The sequence below is a fragment of the Amaranthus tricolor genome, chromosome 5 (assembly GCF_026212465.1).
Source record: "Amaranthus tricolor cultivar Red isolate AtriRed21 chromosome 5, ASM2621246v1, whole genome shotgun sequence".
Classification (NCBI taxonomy): domain Eukaryota; kingdom Viridiplantae; phylum Streptophyta; class Magnoliopsida; order Caryophyllales; family Amaranthaceae; genus Amaranthus; species Amaranthus tricolor.
Genome location: NC_080051.1, coordinates 31,957,668 through 31,977,396, shown reverse-complemented (window position 1 = coordinate 31,977,396; position 19,729 = coordinate 31,957,668). Strand labels below are relative to the sequence as shown.

The 19,729-nt window shown below is 34.6% G+C and overlaps 4 protein-coding genes across 4 annotated transcripts; 2 read left to right on the top strand and 2 right to left on the bottom strand.

Annotated features, from left to right (window-relative positions):
* Positions 1 to 3,774, top strand: LOC130814049 (lysM domain-containing GPI-anchored protein 1-like). Its single transcript, XM_057680040.1, has 5 exons — positions 1 to 1,013; positions 2,168 to 2,285; positions 2,388 to 2,549; positions 2,648 to 2,679; positions 3,186 to 3,774. The coding sequence occupies exons 1-5, from the start codon at positions 335 to 337 to the stop codon at positions 3,461 to 3,463; spliced, it is 1,269 nt and encodes a 422-aa protein (XP_057536023.1). The 5' UTR covers positions 1 to 334; the 3' UTR covers positions 3,464 to 3,774.
* A 316-nt stretch (positions 3,775 to 4,090) lies between these two features.
* On the bottom strand, positions 4,091 to 7,453 carry LOC130814048 (uncharacterized). The gene is made up of 2 exons (XM_057680038.1): positions 7,038 to 7,453; positions 4,091 to 4,370 (listed from the first exon to the last, which is right to left on the bottom strand). Exons 1-2 carry the CDS (start codon positions 7,231 to 7,233, stop codon positions 4,243 to 4,245), a joined length of 324 nt encoding a protein of 107 aa, XP_057536021.1. The 5' UTR covers positions 7,234 to 7,453; the 3' UTR covers positions 4,091 to 4,242.
* A 2,205-nt stretch (positions 7,454 to 9,658) lies between these two features.
* Positions 9,659 to 13,806, top strand: LOC130812777 (tubulin-folding cofactor A). The gene is made up of 4 exons (XM_057678370.1): positions 9,659 to 9,847; positions 12,077 to 12,230; positions 12,507 to 12,593; positions 13,142 to 13,806. The coding sequence occupies exons 2-4, from the start codon at positions 12,078 to 12,080 to the stop codon at positions 13,238 to 13,240; spliced, it is 339 nt and encodes a 112-aa protein (XP_057534353.1). The 5' UTR covers positions 9,659 to 9,847; position 12,077; the 3' UTR covers positions 13,241 to 13,806.
* A 445-nt stretch (positions 13,807 to 14,251) lies between these two features.
* LOC130812776 (probable serine/threonine-protein kinase PBL18) lies at positions 14,252 to 18,588 on the bottom strand. Its single transcript, XM_057678369.1, has 5 exons — positions 18,327 to 18,588; positions 16,170 to 16,840; positions 15,785 to 16,039; positions 15,393 to 15,512; positions 14,252 to 15,084 (listed from the first exon to the last, which is right to left on the bottom strand). The coding sequence occupies exons 2-5, from the start codon at positions 16,797 to 16,799 to the stop codon at positions 14,467 to 14,469; spliced, it is 1,623 nt and encodes a 540-aa protein (XP_057534352.1). The 5' UTR covers positions 16,800 to 16,840; positions 18,327 to 18,588; the 3' UTR covers positions 14,252 to 14,466.
* Positions 18,589 to 19,729: the final 1,141 nt, after the last annotated feature.

The window sequence follows — 19,729 nt, the reverse complement described above, 5'->3', positions numbered from 1 at the left end:
CTTTTCCATTTTTCTCTCACAACAAAAGCTTTACAACTCCTTACTCCTACATACTCTTGCTTTCCTACTTTCCTCCCTCTCTTCCGCCCAAATAATCACTTCTCTATCCATACTTTCATAAACCCTCAAACCACTTCTTCCTCTGTTCTCATTTCAAATTTCAAAAAAAAAAAAAATAAAAATTGTCAACTTCGAAGTACTTCTTACCAAGCAAAAAAAAAACCATTTTTTCTGTAACTGGAAAAAATAACAACCCCAAATAAAAAGAATCAAACTTTTCTCTTTTGGGGTATTTTGTGTCATTTGTAGGAGAAACAAAGGAAGCAAGCCCAAGATGCTAAACCTAAAACCCACTTCAAATGTTCTCCCTTTAACCTTGTTCATATTTTCAATCCTATTCCTGTCAATTTCATCTCTTGTGAGCTCAAAATCCACCATTGAACCTTGCTCAAATTCAGACTCATGCAATGCAATGTTGGGTTACACTTTATACACTGACCTTAAAGTTTCAGAAGTTGCTGCACTTTTTGGGATTGACCCAATAGCTCTCTTAACTGCAAATGCTATCGACATTTCATACCCAGATGTTGAAAACCACATTTTACCATCAAATCTCTTCTTGAAAATCCCAATTAGTTGTTCTTGTGTTGATGGGATTAGAAAATCTGTTTCTACCCATTATAAGACTAGACCTTCTGATTCTCTTTCTTCAATTGCTGATTCAATTTATGGGGGTTTAGTGTCTGCTGATCAGCTTAGAGAAGCTAATTCAATTTCTGACCCTTCTGTACTTGATGTTGGCCAGAATTTAGTTGTACCTTTGCCTTGTACTTGTTTTAATAACACTGATAATTCTTTGCCTGCTATCTATTTGTCCTATGTTGTTCAGCCTGTTGATACCTTGGCTGGTATTGCTACACGGTATCAGACTACTATTACTGATTTGATGAATGTTAATGCTATGGGTAGCACTGCTATTTTTCCTGGAGATATACTTTCTGTTCCATTATCAGGTGAGGGAATAATGTTAATGTTTTTTGTTGCTTAGCTGATTACTTGTAGAAACTTAGTCATATAGAATAATGTTTTTGTGAAAACTTGTTATTGTTGCATATGATGGTGGGTTAGATGGACTGTTGTTTACTTTATGTGGTTTTCATCCCTTATCTTGTTTGTTTGATTGTTTAGGTGGTTACTTGTTGGAAAAATGTGTTGCTATGTGCTCTAGCAAGCTATGCCATGGAATATAATTCCAATTTGTATAATGTAGTCTTAGTACTTCGATGGTGAAGTCTAGCTAACCTTTACATGTGGAGTGTGGTTGTTGATATAGTATATAATATATCTTGGGCTTCAACCGTAAGCTTAAGGCTATGGTTGGCTTGATTCCATGTTGAGGAACAAACTCAATCAACTCTAAATTATGTTATATACTCCATCAATTGTTAGACTATGCGTTGGATTATCATTTATATATGTAAATGCCATGTAATAGTAATTTCACTAGATAACTATTTTGTGGTTTTTGATTCGTATTTTGAGTATGCACACTGCAATAAGGTTTGACTACTAATATGGAAGATTCATTAGTATCTTTTCTTTTTGAAGTTGAGGCTATAATTCTTTAGAGGGACTAGTAATTTCCGGTGTCTGGATACCCCTAGCATTGCCTCTTATTTCTCCTAAAGTAAACAATATAGTTACATTTTTGGTAATGATATTTTGTCCGTTCTAAAGTGCAATCTATTCATCTGGTGTACATCTGTTAAGATTTTCATCAAATATAATTCAAATGGCATTGTCAATGTAAAATGACAGTATGACATATGGTATGGCATTGTTTTGGTACAGCTTGGTCTTCAATCTTATATCGATCTGCGAAGCTACTTTTGATTTAGAGACCCAATCTTTTCGGATTAAGGCTCTGGCATTGTTGTTGTTGTGTATCAGTTAAGATTTTACCTTTGATTTCTAGTCTAATATCCTGATCATGTATGATTTAGTTAGTAGGTTGCCATTTAGTCATGTGCTTATCTATAAATCCTGTTACGGATTTGGGTTTCAGATCTGAGCAATGAAGCTGACTTGTTTTCATTCATCTTGGTGCGTAACTTTTACTTAATAAGTGGGTTTATGGATGAGTTTCTAATCTGTTGCTCATATGCAGCCTGCGCATCAAATTTCCCAAGATCGGCTTCTGACTTTGGCTTGATTGTTCCAAATGGGAGTTATGCAATCTCTGCTAGTCACTGTGTACAATGCAGTTGTGGCCCAGGGAGCCGAAAGTAATTAACTCATCCAGTTCATGATACTTCACATTATGCATCTTGATTACTTCTTTTGTGGTTAATTAACTTTCTCCAACATGGATATGTCTTTGTTTACAGTTTATACTGCATGCCAGCATCATTAGCAGTATCTTGCTCAAGCATGCAATGCCGTGGTAGCAACCTTATGCTCGGGAATTCTACTGTTCAACAAACTAGTGCTGGTTGCAATGTTACTTCTTGCAACTATGATGGCTATGCAAATGGTACCATTATCACAATGTATGTCTCTCTATAAGTTATCATCTATTCTGGCATCATATGAAGTGAGTTTCTTATGGTAGAGAGTTCTTGATGAAACTATAATTGATGCTTTTCAGGTTGTCCACATCTCTTCAACCTCGCTGCCCAGGTAAAACGTCTATTGATACTACTAGTGAATTAGGATAAATTTGGAATGTGGATTGTGGGATCTTTATGTGTGGGTTATATATTTGTAAAGTTTACCGTTTCTATAACGTGTTGCGATATTATCTGTTTCCTTATCCAGAATGCTTGTTAATCTCTGCACTGCGAGTATGCAGTGCTTGTTTTCTTATGTTACGGTCTCTTAAAACTCAAGTGTTTCTGTACTTAAGGTTGCGGGTAGGCTGCTTTTGGGCATTCACAAGTCTAGATTGAAGTAAACCATTGCAATTTGCAATATTAGACCTCATTATCCTGAACACGGTAATTTTCACTGTGCTAAACGCTGAAGTTTTGTAAATGGCTGTGGTTTGTTAGACTTAAAATATCCACAAAGTGATCTAGAAGGGACTTTTAGATTAATGTAATAAAACTATATGTGGGCTAATGTTAAAGTCATATGTTAATTTTCTTTTTGAGTTAGTTCCATATCTGAATCTGAAAATGTGACAGGGCCTCAGCAATTTCCTGCAGTAACTGCCCCTCCTACAACAGCTACTCGTGATTCCATATATGCGCCAGCCTCATCACCAGCACCATCGCCCTTGCATGCGGGTGGAACTCGGGTGCCTGGAAGCACAGGCACGGTTTTGCCTCCTTTGGGTTCGTTTCCAGCTAGTGGGCCTGCTGCAAGCACTCTCGGAGGTGCCGCCTCAGGTTGCTATTTAGTGAATCCATGGGCTGCGTTGCAAGTCATGGTTGCTTTATGTGTGTTCGTTGTATTTCTGTGATCGAATTTTAACTGCCACTATTATTCGGAAACTCTGATGAGTCTTTTTTTTTTCTTTTTTCCTCTTTGTATCTGTAGAACATTTGGTGAACTCATCATGTACCTTGGTGTTTTGTTCAATGACAAATTGGTATGCCCGTTTGGTGATTTTCTCCATTTTTGTAGCCCGAGCCCTGATCCTTGTCAAAGCTCTATCGGATTGGAAGCTTGACATTGCTTTGCTCTTTTTCAAATTTCATTTTAGGTTTTAACTTCTGTTATATGCATCTTAAGACTTGTCAATTGCTCCAATTAAGATCTTGTGCAAAATTCTTCAGGTTTGGATAATGTTTTAATGAATACTTGCAGAGAGTTTTATATTTAATTTTCAATCTATAAGTTAAAACATAGTCAAGAAGACTTTTATTTGATTCGTTTGAATATGAATTTTGTAAATATCAATTTTTATAATTTCTAACCAAGCACAATTAGAGACATTACTAAAGTAATGGATGGTTAAGCAACTTGAACTTCACATCAACTTTACTGTGAAACTTAAGATTAGAGAAAAGGAGGCTGGTATTCATAAGCAGATAACCAATTGTATTGGAGCGCAATTTAAATTCGCAATTTCAACTCTTCTGTTCCCTCAACCTTCCCTATCACCAAACTTGCAATTTCAACTCTTTTGTTCCCTCAACCTTCCCTATCACCAAACTCTTCCTTTCGGTAACCAAAAGCAGTTTTTACATTTGCTGAATTAATTCAACTATGATTTAACTTTTTACATTTGCTGAAAGACTAGTAAAACCGATATGGTTGCAAATGCAGTCCAATTCCGTCTCTCCTCCACCCGATCCCATTAGACCGTAAACCAATGAAATCTCTCAGAAAAAGCTCATACGGTTGAAATCTTCTAGAAGACAAACCTAGAAAGTCGAGGCTGATTATTTTCACATGAATGCTACACCATATGTCAAGATACATATGAAGTTAAGACTAATCAAATCCCTTTCAAGATTGGTTAGCATACAATATCTACAAAGCTACTTCTAGTTGTAGTAAGGCGATTAACTAGAATATGAAAGAAAAATATGCATAGATGTCATATTGCGTTCACAGAAACGAAGGTAACCAATATTGGTATTGTGTGCGTGTGTAAGAGATCCTCATGTCAGCATGTAAATATTGGAAGGATATGAAGAATAGTACTGCAATTCTTCATAAGCAATAGCTTGATCCATTAAACAGTCATGGCTTGTTTAGAGTTAGAGTTTGGATAAAGAACCGCAGTTAGCATCCTCCAACATGCATCAAACTGCTTAAAGTTCGATGGTTAAACTGGACTTGCCAATTGGTGAATCAGGTTCTAAAGCTATAAACGGGTAAGATTCAAGATTACCTGATATTGCTTGTCCACAATATCTTACAAGATCCATTACCAATTTATCAGATTCATAATGTCATGACCAATTAAGGTTGTGTTCTCTTCACTTAAAACCATAATATTCATTAAAGAAGTTCAGTTCAGCACAAGCAAGTTTGATGAGTAAAAATAAATTCATTTCAATGAAAACAAGTTAGAATAAGTCAATTCAGTGCAACAAAAATAAGCTCACACCATTAAAAAAGTTCAGTTTAGTGTAATAAAAGTGACAAAATATCAAAAATAAATAATATTACAAATACTCGGTTTTATCATTTTTTAGTCCAGAGCTGAAGAAAAATAATAGGAATTACAGATATTTGATTTTGAAGCATATGTAATAGTCTTAACTCTTAACCAACGAAATGAAATTAGATACAACCTATCAACCTAACCAGTAACCACCCACTATGTATAAGGGAATGAGCAGTAGACAGGATAGCAAATCTTTTGTGGTATATGAAAAGTCAGGCTATGCAAATTGGCTGAAAACATTACAATCGGACCAGGATTATTATTTATGCAAACAAACTAATCTGCAGACTCTTGAAAATTCTGGAATGATTCTGGTATCTAAATCTTCCTTTGTACTCCCTCCGTCCCTCTCAATTTGCACCTCTTTCTATTTTAGTTTGTCCTACTCATTTTGCACCCTTTCCTTGACAATGACTCTACTTTCTCTCTTTAAATCTCATATACAAACTTAAATTTTCTCTCCATCTTAACCACTCATTTCGTCCACTAAATTCCATCGAAAATAAAATGGGTGCACTCTCATAGGGACAGAGGGAGAAACTTCTAAATTATGCATTGTATTGACCTTCCTAGTCATAATTATATAGGACACTGTTGATTACACCCAAAATAATGAGGCTCTAAAGTTATATGCCTAGATATAATATGTTTTGGCTCTTTTTACAAATTTAGGCTCCTGGGAATTTCATAACCAATCAATCCATATGTCTATAAATGGAAACAATTCGAAACAGATCGGGAGTTGCAGCTGATTTGGTGAACGTTATCCTCAAGTGCTCAATAAATATGAACAAGAATTTGACAGAAAAATCAACAAGACCACAAATATCCTTTTTTCTTTCACTTTGAGCATAATGCATTAGGAGAATGTTTAATACAAAACACCAAAGTCAAGAAATTGAAGGGGTGCCACACTGCAGTTTACCCTCCTCTCCGCATTGGAATTCTGTTTTAACATTCTCAAAGTAAGCATCTCCAAACTCAAAACCACATGTTTGCAATAAACTTCATGGACTTCCTTAAACGGTAGCACAAACTTCTTCACAAACTCCAACTCCTTCAAGCATATAGCTTTATCAAGAGGGTACGTAACCAACCCTTTCTCGTTTAAGACAACAAGGACCTTGTGTCTAGGCACTGTTCTTTTTTCCAAGCTACAAGTAAGAAGAAGTTTCCGAGTCAGATACTCCGGCTTGTAACCAAGTTCTTTCATGAGAAAATCCAACTTTCTCTTGATCTTAGCTTCAGATAACGCAATACACGAAGGTTATCTCCTACAAAGAGCCACAATTTCTGACCCCGTCCACCCAAAGCTCTAATAAATCAGCCTTTTCGACTCTAATTTCTCCGTCTTAAAGCTAGTCAGTAAACAAATTCCAAACAAGAATTGAGAAGAATCTCGTGGAATTCCCAACGTTTTCTCAACTCTAACGACTGCATCTTCAAGAAAATCGGAATTTCTGAAGAACGGGGCTGGCACAAAACTATTCGTTTCCTAATCAACTCAACAGGGATCCCATAATTCCGCAATAGAGCTATATTTCGCAGCAAACTTTGGGGAACACATCCACGCCTAAAAAAATGTGTTGATTTCTTCAAAAGTAAATTAACTTGATGATCACAACCCAATGTTTCTTTTAATGCTTGTATTGCAGGAATAATTTTAGTATTTAAGCCCGACAAAATAAAGTAAGGATCGTTCTTAACTAGAGCAAAAAATTCAGACTCAGAAAACCCTAAATTAAGGAAATATTCAATGTTGGGTTTTAGGATTTTATCAACATTACACAACAAAACTTGAGGCATGGACGAAATGGTATTTCTAATTTGGGATTTTCAATACCAAGTTGATTAATATAAGTAACAACAGAATCAGCATTTTGAAGGAAATTGAAATCATTGACATTTTTGGTACCTCGAATTTGACGACTATGAGCTAGCTTGTTAGAAGCAGAGAGAGCTTCTTTGTTGGAAAACCCTATAGCTTCCACCAAATAATTGACAAATTTAGGGTTGTTTGACGTTGAACTTGAATAGAGTTGTAAATGGCGAAAATGGTGGGTGAAGTAGAGGGTTTGAGCGCCATTGTAAAACCTGCGAAACTTCATCATCTTCTCAACGTGTAGTTATAATTATACAAGTGTTTTGGACGAAGATTGAAATTTGGGGACCGTTGATTGTTGAGTATGTTACTTCAATGTAGACATGGCTTCGGGTGATGGCTTACGCCGTACTGTATGGCTTGCCAACGGGTGATAGGACGAGCGTGCCGTTGTTATGATTTTGCGATATTGAGACAACACACTATGTCATAGCGGCTTAAAATGTATGTTTTACCCAACTCACCATTCTATAATCAAATTTAGGGGGAAATATATTTTAAAAACATAAATTTGCTTTGTGTACGTGTTGTGTCACGAGCCATTGTTTAATGTGATGGATGTAATATGTTACTTTTCAATGGCTCGACCTGACACAACATGAATTATGTATCAATTTGAATGTAAAATTTAAGAGACGAAGAAAGAAAATATATACTTCACCTTTTTATTTTACTATGTACGTTATAAAAAAGTTTACTGCATTAAAATTACAAATATGATAAATTAAGTAGGATACACTAATACTTGTAGTTCATGAAAATGAAGAAGAATAAATATACTATAGCTAAATTTATAGAGTAATTATCATTAATTTTCATCTTCTTTTCCATTACGTCTTACAGCTAAGTGATAAAATTTTAAAAGGAGATATATTTAAGATTTGTGTTTTCATATGATCAGCTTGGTTTTTGAAATAGAACGTCTTTCAAAATAAATACATATATCCTCATTCCATTGTTGCACGTTTCATTGAAATGCACCAGGAAAGGAATGAGTATGTTGCAAGGTTTATGACAAATGTAGGATGAGATCGAGAAGGTTTCTGACATGCCCTCCTAATGGCGAGTGGGTAAAAGTTAATGCTTATGCTGATGTATCCTGATGAAAGAGATGGAGACTCAAGTGGGAAGGTTCTAATTGTAGCCTTGTAGAAGTTAATGGGGTAAAAACTAGGTGGGATGCTCAAACATGCTATGTTTGGTTTCGAAATTGCTTTGAGGTTTGAGTTTAATCGAATCCACTTGGAAGAAAACTCAATGAACACCATAACAAATAATTTTTTGTTTTATGATTGTATTTTATGTCGGTGTGGGAATATTGTTACCCATATCATATGGGAGCTAGATGGGATCCAACGGTGCTAATCAAATAATAACCTTCACTTTTCTTGATTTATAATAATGCAACTGCATGTATTTATTAAAAAAATATAATTAAATTTTATATTTAGTGTAGCAATATAATTATTCAATAAAAATAGTTGATTTTGGACTATTATAACTGATTTGTCGATTAAATTCACTAATAAGTACTCCCTTTATGTCTCGAGATTATCCCACCTTCTATTTTAGTTCGTATCACTAAATTTAGCTTATTAGAATTATCTACCGGATACAATTTCTCAAAAATCAATAATTGGTTCCCCGCTTCATCATACTTAGCAACACTTTTTCGTATAATATCAATTTCAGTTGTAAATATTTAGGGACGGAGGTAATATAACGATTATTCACACATTCTAATGTCCTTCAGATCCAAATTTGAGATCCTGTAATTGATTACTGTTGTTTGTAACTGGTGTCATTGTGCAATTGTGCGGTCTATAATCCGGCAAGAGACTAGTAAGTCCCACTTTTTTCCTACGTTTATTTTTCTTATTAGCATCATATTTTAATCTTATTGATTTTTGATTTAGAGTTTGAATTAGAAGCTATCTTTTTAATCACAAATAACAATCGTTTTCTCGATTAACATTTATTGATTCTCATTTAAACCCAACAAAGTTCATCCCTTTTTCTCATTTTGTCCGAAAAGATTCTGAATTTATACTTGTATTATATTGTTTTTTCATTGAATTTTGTGTGGATTGATGCTTTCTAAGGGAGAATTGGGGATTTAATTTCTTGTAAAGTTGTAAGTTGATTCAATTGAACATTGTCAATTAGAAATATTGGAGAATCATGATATAGAGGGGGAATGGAGGAGAATTTAGGTGCATATAACCCAGACCACGGGTGTTCAATGGGCCGGGCCCCCGTTTTGAGCTCTTATTCGGCCCTTATTTAGAAGGGCTTTATAAGGGCTGGGTCAAAATGGGCCAAGCTGAAAACGGTCTATACTATAATTAAAATGAAGTGGGTTATAAAAGGGCTCAATAAGAACAGAAAACGAGTCTTTGTAAATAGCATAATTAACGTATAAATTAAATATTATAAATGATAATATCAATAAAATTATTAATATTTTTTCAATTTGATTATTATAAATGATAATTTCATTATTATAAATTGATAAACGGATAATGGGATTAATATAATTTTTAATAGTGAAAATAAGCCCGACTCATATTTACTTAAATCCGACCGCCCGACCGTTATTCAGCCTATTGAACCCCCTAACGTTAAGAGACAAAGATATGAATCATTCATGATGCTTGTTAAAATGCAGAATTGTTTGGGTTTTTTTTTGTCATAGGCGAATGTAGTATACAACATTAGGTAGCTTTAGGGCTTTTTTCTTCCTTCACTCTGTCTCCACTAACCCGCAACTACCCCGCAACCCGCAACCCGCAACCCGCAACCCGCAACCAACAGATCTTCTACTTCTCTTCTATTATTGACTTGTAAGTTGTTCTTTTGATACCATTCAATTATCTTGAGATTTTTTGATTTTCTTCTCTTAAAATTTTCAGTTTTTTGTACTTATATTTTTATTTTTACTAGTGATTTTAATTGATTATTCAGGAATATAAATTCAGTATAGATGATAATTGTGAATTTCATGATAGAATGTTGAAACTGTGGATGAAATGTTAGACATAAACAGTGAATTTGGTGTGGATTAGTATCTAATTTTCAAGTTGGCATCTTCAATCCCCATTCCCTCATTTTAATATTGTTTTTGTTGAGTTTATGTTTTTCGAGGGTTAGCTTCTTGATTTGTTAGATACAAAATGGAAGATCAGGGTTTTAAAGTGATTCTAAACTCTTTGAAAATCCATTATTAAAGTATTCAACATAAAATATGTTTCTTTGCCCAGGATTTTGACAGAGAATGAAATAGAGATGACTTGGGTCACATAGTCACATGGCCTATGGGTAATGGGTGGGAGGAGTACGACATTGCAGTTGACCGGGGAGAGGAGAGTTTTGTGATGTTTCATTCTATTGTTGGTATGAGCAAACGGTCTCCCGCGGAGAAGTTTCCTTTAGATAAGTAAAGTGAGATGCCTGCAAGTTTGGGTATGTTGAAATTTAAGTTTCTTATTGTCTTTGATAGTTTCTTGGATTCTTACTAGAAGAGTTGAAGATGGAAGATAAAAGAGTACTTTAGTACAAGTTTCATTTCAATTTAATGTAACAATTAGTTTTAAAAAGCGTGCCTTGCTTTGTGCCTTGTGCATATTTTACGATGGAAGGTCGAAATAACGTTTTAAGAGATAGAGTAAACTTGTATAGCTTAGGGAAAATAGAAGACGTGGAAGAAAGAGGGAAGGGGGGGGGGGGAGAACCAATGTTTGAGGTGAGAATGGAGGAGCCATCACTAATCATGAGTTCCTTTATTTACCATCATACAGAGCATGGAGAGAGATTATTGATATCATTGGTAACATGATGCGAGACATCACTGTCCAAGAGCCAAGAACTAGCGTAAGTGACTTGAGCAGTGGCAACATGAGCTTACGCAGCAGAGAATACTGGCTTATGTCTTTTAAAACCCACACGAGCATAGTGGGAGTAGGAACTTAAGTGGCTGGAAATTGTGGTTTGAATTCCATTGGTAAAAGTTTAGATTGATCAACTTGTCATGAAGCTCATCTATAGTGGTTGATCCATGACAATCATTGTCAGCATCAACCACAGGCTTATAAAGATCATAGCCAAGTCCCTTATAAAAGTTATCTAGAATGTCTTCTGATTGTCTATAGGCTTTCCCAAAGGGAAAATTTAGTGTCTTTAGGATATAAGTAGTTGCATCTATTCATCAATTTTTTAAGACTATTTGGTAATGTTGAGAAGATAATCCTTGACTTGTTTGATATGGCCATGAAACTGCTTATGATGGAATAAGCCTCTTTAAGAAGTAGATTCATGGGAGATTTGAAAAAAGGCTAGGACTACTGTATGCATCAGTGTGCCGAAGATGAGCTTGTCTTGGCGAGTCTAAGTATTAAAGGCTGAATATGATGTGGGTGTATCATTAGTTGTGATAGTAAGAGCAGATGGATTAGGGCCATCATTGACTTTGTATGAGTCATTTTCAAGAAATTTTGCTTCCGTTTGAGTTCTCAAGAATTATATTTTGTAGAGTTCAGTTTGATGAAATTATGAATTGTGATAAGTGTAATTGGTTTGTTCGGCTTAGGATTGCTTGGGATGGTGAGAAAAATTTAGGGAGGAAAATTGTTACGCTTGATAATGAAAAAGCTTACAAATTCATAAAACAGAGTTGATTAAACTAGGATAGATACAATACAACTATACCTAGTAAGCCTATTTCTATGAAACATTTTCAGAGATATTTACAAAAGTAATTTAAGAGTATAACTAAATGAATTTTTTTAGGTGAATGTCATGAAGCTTGAGCTGAAAACCATATCATTTATTTGCTTTGAGTTAATTGGTTGAAATTTGAAATGACTGAAATTTATTTTCCTTTTCTCTTGATGTGGCCAAAGCAGAAACTTCTTTCTGAGGTAAGTGTGGTCATTTTATGAAAGTTGCTTGCTTTCTCCTCAATTACATAAAACATTTAGCTTACACTATAGATTTAGCCCTTTTGGTGTGATGAATATGAATCTTTACCTTAAATATGAATCTTCTAATTTTTTAGTTGTGGATTGTGACTGTAGCATGGCGAACCTGCGAAACTTGAAGATAAAAACTAGCACTTGTAAACGTCTTGTTAAAGAGCTACACTCTTATGAGAAAGAAGTCGAAAGAGAAGCTGCTAAAACAGCTGATATGAAGGAGAAAGGCGCTGATCCTTATGACCTTAAGCAACAGGTATGTTTCCTCTAAAGTTGTTTAGTGAGCTAGTATAGGAGCCATAAGATGAACTCTTGACTCTCTAAGGATCTGGAGCATATAGCAAGGGATTCAACTAATATGTGATTTCTGGAACAATCTTTTAACTTTTAAATTTCTGTATCACTCTCTCAATTGTAACCTGCTTGATACGTCTTCGTCAGCAATGACTTGAAAAGTGATAACATTTTCTTTTGATTTGGTGAGGTAGTAACTTACTATCCATCTTAATGCTCCTTTATACTCTGTTTTCAGGAGAACGTGCTGGCTGAATCAAGAATGATGATTCCTGACTGCCGCAAGCGCCTAGAATCTGCACTGGCCGATCTAAAGGGAACACTGGTATGCTGTTATCTATGCTAGTTTGATTCTTACTATAAAGCTGTACCATGATCTGCAGAAAAGCTATAGCATATTGATGATTTGATTTTTCAAATCCTGGTATTGAATGTCATGTTGTTTGATTAGGTTGTTTATAATCATATGTTGCTCGAATTTTTCCTGATAGCATTTGTTTGTTCAAATATGATTTTTATAAACCAGAACTTCCCATTTTTTTCGGCTTGATTATTATATGTATTGGTTGGTGGATGTAATTTGAATCCTTCCTAAATATAGATCCTGTAAGTTAATTCAGTGCAAGAAACTTGTGCACATTTGAATTTGTACTACTCGAACTCATGTATCGTCCAACTCAGGTACTTATCAAGTGTCATACCCTTGTCACAATGTTTAGGATGTGACAAGTACATTAGTAAACCTGACTAACATACTCCCTCTATCCTATAGAATTTGCCACAGTTTCCTTTTTAGTCCGTCTATTCCATTGAATTTGCTTAAATCTTCAATGTAGCTTCATTGATTTGAATTTGATGAACCTCTTTTTTCAGGCAGAGCTGGAGGAATCTAATGAGAAAGGGCCAGAATTGGATGAAGCTCAAACTACTATCGCAGATGTTGAGAAATTATTCCAAGGTGAAGATGCCTAGTATATTAATCCAAAGGAAGATTCTCTGGAAGTCACCTGGATTTTTACGAACGCCCCTTGTGTCTTGTTTGTTGGCTAATTGTTCACCATCAATCTTCGTATTATTTATGTGGACTCATGGTCTTGCACTCTTGTTGTTTGCATTGTGAGAGGATTTGACATGGTTCGGATGCTTTTATATACCGCTAAGTTACCGAAACTCGAATCACAAGTCACAACCATATTTATCAATTATTATTATGAAGGGTAAACTTTAATGATAGTCTATATAGCCCTAGTAGAGAATAAATCTTATAATCGTCGATAGATGTTTCAGTTCCTCTTCATGTTTTTCCTTTTCACCAATGTTAAGATTTATGGTGTTCTTATCGAGCAATAATTGAGTGCCATTGTTGGTTTTTATCACAATGTCTATGATCATAATCTTCCCTCGGGTCTTTTGCTCAGAATTGTCTCGTTGAATCGTTGGAGTATCTTGAGTTGTCACTGCTCCTAAGCCTCCAATCAGGGAATGTCGACTACAACATTTGTTCCTACAAATAGTTTAAGTATTTTTTTATTGTCACATACTCTCAAAACATGTAGTTATATATTGATCTACGAGTTTGATTAGTTTTAGGATTATAATAACAACCTATATATGATTTGAGCGTTAAAACATTCCCATCCACCCATGTTGATCCCAATTCCCAAACATAACCTGAAAATATATAGGTTATTCTAAAATGAATCTCACTTATTTTACTTTTCATCCTCAAAAAATAACATTAGAAAAGAGAATCTTTTATTAAAAAACAAAAAATTATTTGTGTTTAAAAACGGAAGAACGGAAAATACACGTACTCTTTAACATCTCTCTGTATTTGCTATGTTGTGCGAATTGAAAGCAAATTCAACATTAAGTCTACCATTGTTATAGTATATTTGTGTATTTCCCTCCCTTTCTTCAGGAATATTGTTTTGAAATGGATACTTGAGAACAAATGGTAAAGAATTTGGTGCAAAAAGTCTGTACAAAAACCACAATTCTCATAAACTGCAGTCATGGTTTACACTCAATATCTACAAAACCATTATCCTCTCAAGCTATTAGTGACAAAATATAGCCAACAGAGGAAAAAGAATAGAACACCATATTTATACTGTATAATAAAACATTTATGACTCCAATCAAAGAATCGAACATTAGGGAGTGATGAAACGAAACATTTTCCAAGCTATTAACAGTCAAAACCCTTCAACGCTAGATATTCGAAACACAACCGATGAAGACGATTTCCGGGCCTCTAGCCGTTCAATTTCATCCAATGAGAGTGATGAACATGCACGAGGAGGAAGTGAAATAGGTAAAGTCAATGGCCTTGTCGGAGAGATGGAAGAGGTGTGGGGTCTGGATGGTGAGGGGTGAGAGAAACTTTGTCGAGGGGGTAGACTTGGTGATCGGAACATCTGCTTTCCAGTGACACTGCCGGGTTCTTGAAGAGGGAACCAACAGGAATATTTCATGTCTAGTATAGTTTTGAGGTTATCCAGAATGGTTCTCATATTAGGTCTTTCTGATGGGTCCTTCTGAAGACATTTTTGGGCTATATCAGCAACCATTCTTGCTGCTTTTATGGGAAACCGCCCTTTCAGCTGAGGATCCATTATTAGGGAGAGTCTACATTCATCGGCTAGGAATGGCCAGCTCCATTTGACTAAATTTCTCTCCTCCTTGGTTCGACGACTATCCATGTTCTTCCGGCCAGTGAGAATTTCAAGGAGAACAAATCCGAAGCTGTAAACGTTACTTTTCGGAGTGAGTAGTCCTCTCTCTACAGTCTCCACGGAAAGATTTCCTAGTGCCTGTGAAAGGAGGTATCAAAACATGTTTATACTTGAGACTTAGAAACAACCCCAAATGCAAACACTGAAACTATAATCTAATAGTAGTTCTGGATCAAGGGAGAGTCTCATTGGTCAACCCTCCTCTGACCTTGATCATAAATTCGATCACAAATTTTATAAGCGAGATATACCAGGTATAATGATGAAATATATCCACATGAAAAAAAGAGTTGATTGAGCGTTAAAGTAGCGGAAAATCTAAAAGCTTAAATTAAAATGTCTTATCAGTTAGCATTCTCATATCTCTTATATTAGAATTTACTCACCGGAGAGGTATCAGAGAGATCTGTTTCGGGAATGAGGCCAACACAACCATATCCTGACAGTTTCGCACTAAAATCCTTGTCGATTTGAATATTTACTGTTGAAAATTCATTGTACATTGCCTGCAAAAAGAGGGACAAAATAATTCTTCAGATTCAAACTTCTTTACAATACACAACATTGGATCAGCTCGTTTTGCTAGAAAGGAGACAAAATATTCAAAAACAGCACTCGAAATAAGTGTTCCTCACATACCAAGATTTTTTATGCCACGACGCTTTCTGATTCTGAAGAATGAAAATTCACATGCAAATAGTGCCTAGTATTAAAGTTATAAAATGCTCCAATGCACAAAAAAGATCAAACACTGCCAGAAATGCAAAGTTGCTAATACCTGGAAAGGACCTTGTTCATGTAAAAAGGTAAGTCCTTGAGCAGCACATAAAGCTACTTTTACTCTTGTATTCCAATCAATAGGTGGACCTGATCTACCAAACAAGAGTCGATCTAGGCATCCATGGTGTAGTCTTTCATAGACTAAAATCCTTTGATCGGACCCTTCGCGTGCATGATAACCAAGCAGCTTACATAGGTTGGGATGTTGAAGAGAAGCGAGCGTGTTCGCATCATTCATGAAGTCCTTCAAACCCTTCCGTAACCAACAACAATGAGTTAGTAAAAACCACCAACTGTCAAAATGAACTTTGATATGTAACGACTCTTATCTTGAACTTTATATGCTAAAGGATACAATGTAACAATAAAAATTTGCAAATCACCTGAGTTGATGGGTAAAAACGGGTAATAGTAGCCTCGATCATTTTTCCACTAAAAGAAATATCCCGAAAGGAAGCCAAAAAGTTAGTTGAAGAAAGACTCTCGGATGTACATGATTCTGTAGAGAAATTGTGGCAGGCAGATGATATTTCTTCATGGGAGAAGTTCCGGAGTGCTCCCGATGGAGGTAATGGCAGTGGACCAGAAGCATATAGAGGTCCACTAAAATTCCCAATTTTGAAACTCCCTGTACTTTTAAGAGATCCAGAGAAATGAGGAGAAGGAAGTGGGAGAGGCTGTGGACTAGGTGGTGATCTTTGTTCTTGCGGTAATACTACATGGGGTTTTAACTCTCCTCTGTCTTCACATCCAGTCGTTAACGATTCTCTATCAGGCCCATGAAAGCTCGATGGTGCAGAAAGCGCACGCATCCTATTATTTGTTAACTTAATAGTGGGTTGAACAGGCTGACCTCTAGAGCGAAAGCTTGGAGGAGCCGATTGAAGTGCATGACTAGGAACTTGTGGTTCAGGAAGCGTTGTTGGTGTACTTTCCTGAGGGAGGACACGCTTTATACATACACTATGATCAGCCTTCTTCTTTTTACCCTTTAAGACTGTCAAACAGCCCATCTTATTCACAATCCTTCAAGCATATAACTCAATCTGAAAGCCTGTTATACACAGTAAAATTAGATGATGAACATCGCGGAAAAGCACCACACCCAGACACTATGTCAAGCGCTGAGATTTAAGCATACCAAATAGCAATCAAGTACTTCTACTAAAGAAAAAACCATGTTTTAATTTGTCATCGTACCACATTTTCAACTAAAACACATGATTATTTTCAATATGAAATGATGGTTTATATGATGATTAATACTCCTAAACTACAACCAAACAGACTGAAAGCCAAGGCATAATCTTTGACTACAGTTCATAGATTCAATCAATTATACAATTTCCTCTACTGCCGGTGTGAACATAAAACCCGAAGAGCACACTTGATCCACCGCATTCACATCAGCATGCAACCAGATCAAACTTGCATGTAGGTATCAAATTCTTACTTACCTACAGCAAAAACTGCTGGTTTAACCAAGCAGACTAAAAGGCAGAGCATTCCCTTTAATTACAGGTCTTAGATTCATTCAACATCTGTCCTACAAGAACAACATTGTTTATAATAACATCAACCAGATTAAACTTGCATGTATGCATCAAGTTCTTAACTACACCAAGTGATTTAATTGCCTCTTTTACCAATTAGCTTTACTAGTCTCTTATTTCTATGGCTAAATATTTATAGTTCTTCGTTTTTATTCAAATGACTCATTAAATCATTTGCACTCCTTATTTACGTGAACTTGCAAATGATGTTTGCAACTAAAGGGTTAATCGAAAACAACAAATCAAGGGTGCACATCCGACCCCTAAACCCCGCCTTGGTTCCTGGAACCACTGGATGACATTAGGGTAATATAATAATTCTATACATTGTTGTTTTACCAATTAGGCTAAGCTTCATGCTATCCCTCTATCCTCTAATGTAGATGAACAAATGCCAAAAAACAATCAATTCTCCTTATCTACACTGAATACTGAAACTGAACAAAAGCCCATGAATTCTGAAAAGTGTCACAAGCAAACAAACGCCACTAAAAAGCACACTATTCCAAATAAGTCCAAAAAAGAACTGTCAAAGTTATTACCCATTGAACCAAAAACTCTCCCTATAATCTGCAAAGATAAAGTTAAAGGAATCTAAATCGCCAGAAGTTTAATGTCAGCTAAGAAATTGCAAATATCATTATTCAACACCCCAAAACAGATCCAAAAGACCTATTCATTCATCAAGGAAACATTAAACAAGATTAAATGACAATAACCCAAAATTAAAGAAATCTTTTCCGTGAAATTTCTCCTAATCCCACATCTGTAAATTAGCAACATCTTCAAAAAAGCAATATAACCCAATATAAATAAGCCATTAATCAATTCAAAGAATCAAACAAAAAGCTAAAAAATAATGAATAAAATAATGATAAATATCTAATTTTTGAATGGACAAATGATTACCCAAATAAACATAATAGAAATTCAGCAATCCACAATAATTTACCAAAAAAATGGAAATATTGAGGTAGTGAAAAGTACCTGAAATCAGCTAAGTACATGCAATCAAGGTTTGATCTTTTTAGGAGCAAAAGGAATTGAGGATTGATAGAAAGCCAAGACAAAGCAAGTCAAATGAAAGCTGAACAAGAACTAAGAAAGGTTATTAGAAAATTTTCAAAAATGGCAGAAAAAGAGATGAAAGAAATAGTCACAATAGAACAAGTTTTGAGAGTGCAGAAAAGGAAGAGAGAGAAGAATAGAAAGGGGTGAGAACTGAGAAGGGAATAGGGAGGAGAGGACCCAATGTAGCAATGGTCAAACCTACCATACGTAACTTATTTTCAAAACCTCCTATTTTTTTTAAAAAAAAATAATATAAAATTTTACCGTGAATAATTTAATATTTTATTATTTTTCTTATAATAATACCAATTATTAATTAATTATGTATAATATCAACTTAGAGGGTATCTTTCTAGAATAATACCAAGTTTAGTTATTAACTAATATATCAATTTTTTTGTCTTATAATCACCTATAGTTTAATTTATAATTATTATGGATTTTTTTAGGAAAACACACCTTTAAGTTGGTATTATTTATGATTAATCAATATTTGGTATTATTGTAGAAAAATTAAAAAAAAATTGTATTATTTACGATAATTTTTCCTCTTTTTGTATATATACACCCTCCGTTTTGCTATTTTAGGGTGTTTTATTTGTTATTTTTACAAGAATCTTTTTATTTATGTCATAAATTTAGAAAAAAAACTGTATACACTTATGTTAATATTTTAATAATGATTTTGATATTCACATATCTTTAATTAATCTCATTTTAAAAATTTTATATTCTTTAAGGTCTCATATGTTTTCCACTAACATTATAAAATATTTTTTATTAGTAGTGGTGCTTATATTTTTTTCCTTAACTTTCTTATAATATTTCTCTATTAAATTTATTATCCACTATTTAAAGATTTTATTTTTCTTAATTCCCATAACCAAATGTTTCCCGTAGAAATTTTATTAAGGAGCGAAAGGAGTATTTTATTTACTTTTAATTTTATTTAAGGGACTTTTATTATGTTCGTCTGATGTTCATGTTATCATTGAGTTTGCGTAAGCAAAGCTGCAAAGGGGTGCACTTGTGAACTCCTATTTTAAAATTTAAATGAAACAAAATAGTAGTCTTTATTATTTATTTACTTTTCATTTATCTTCACATGTTTATTTTGTCACTCTTTTTTTTAAGTATAATTTTATCTCTCTAAAAACTTTTGATTTTTTTCAATTGATAAAACTCAACGTTAACTCAATGTAAACACAATCTATATGTTTTTTTGTAAATATTATAAACACAATTTTAAAGTTTTTGTCTATTAATTTTCTATAAATCTCTTATTAATAAATGACTAATTTTCCTTTGGAAAAAGAATC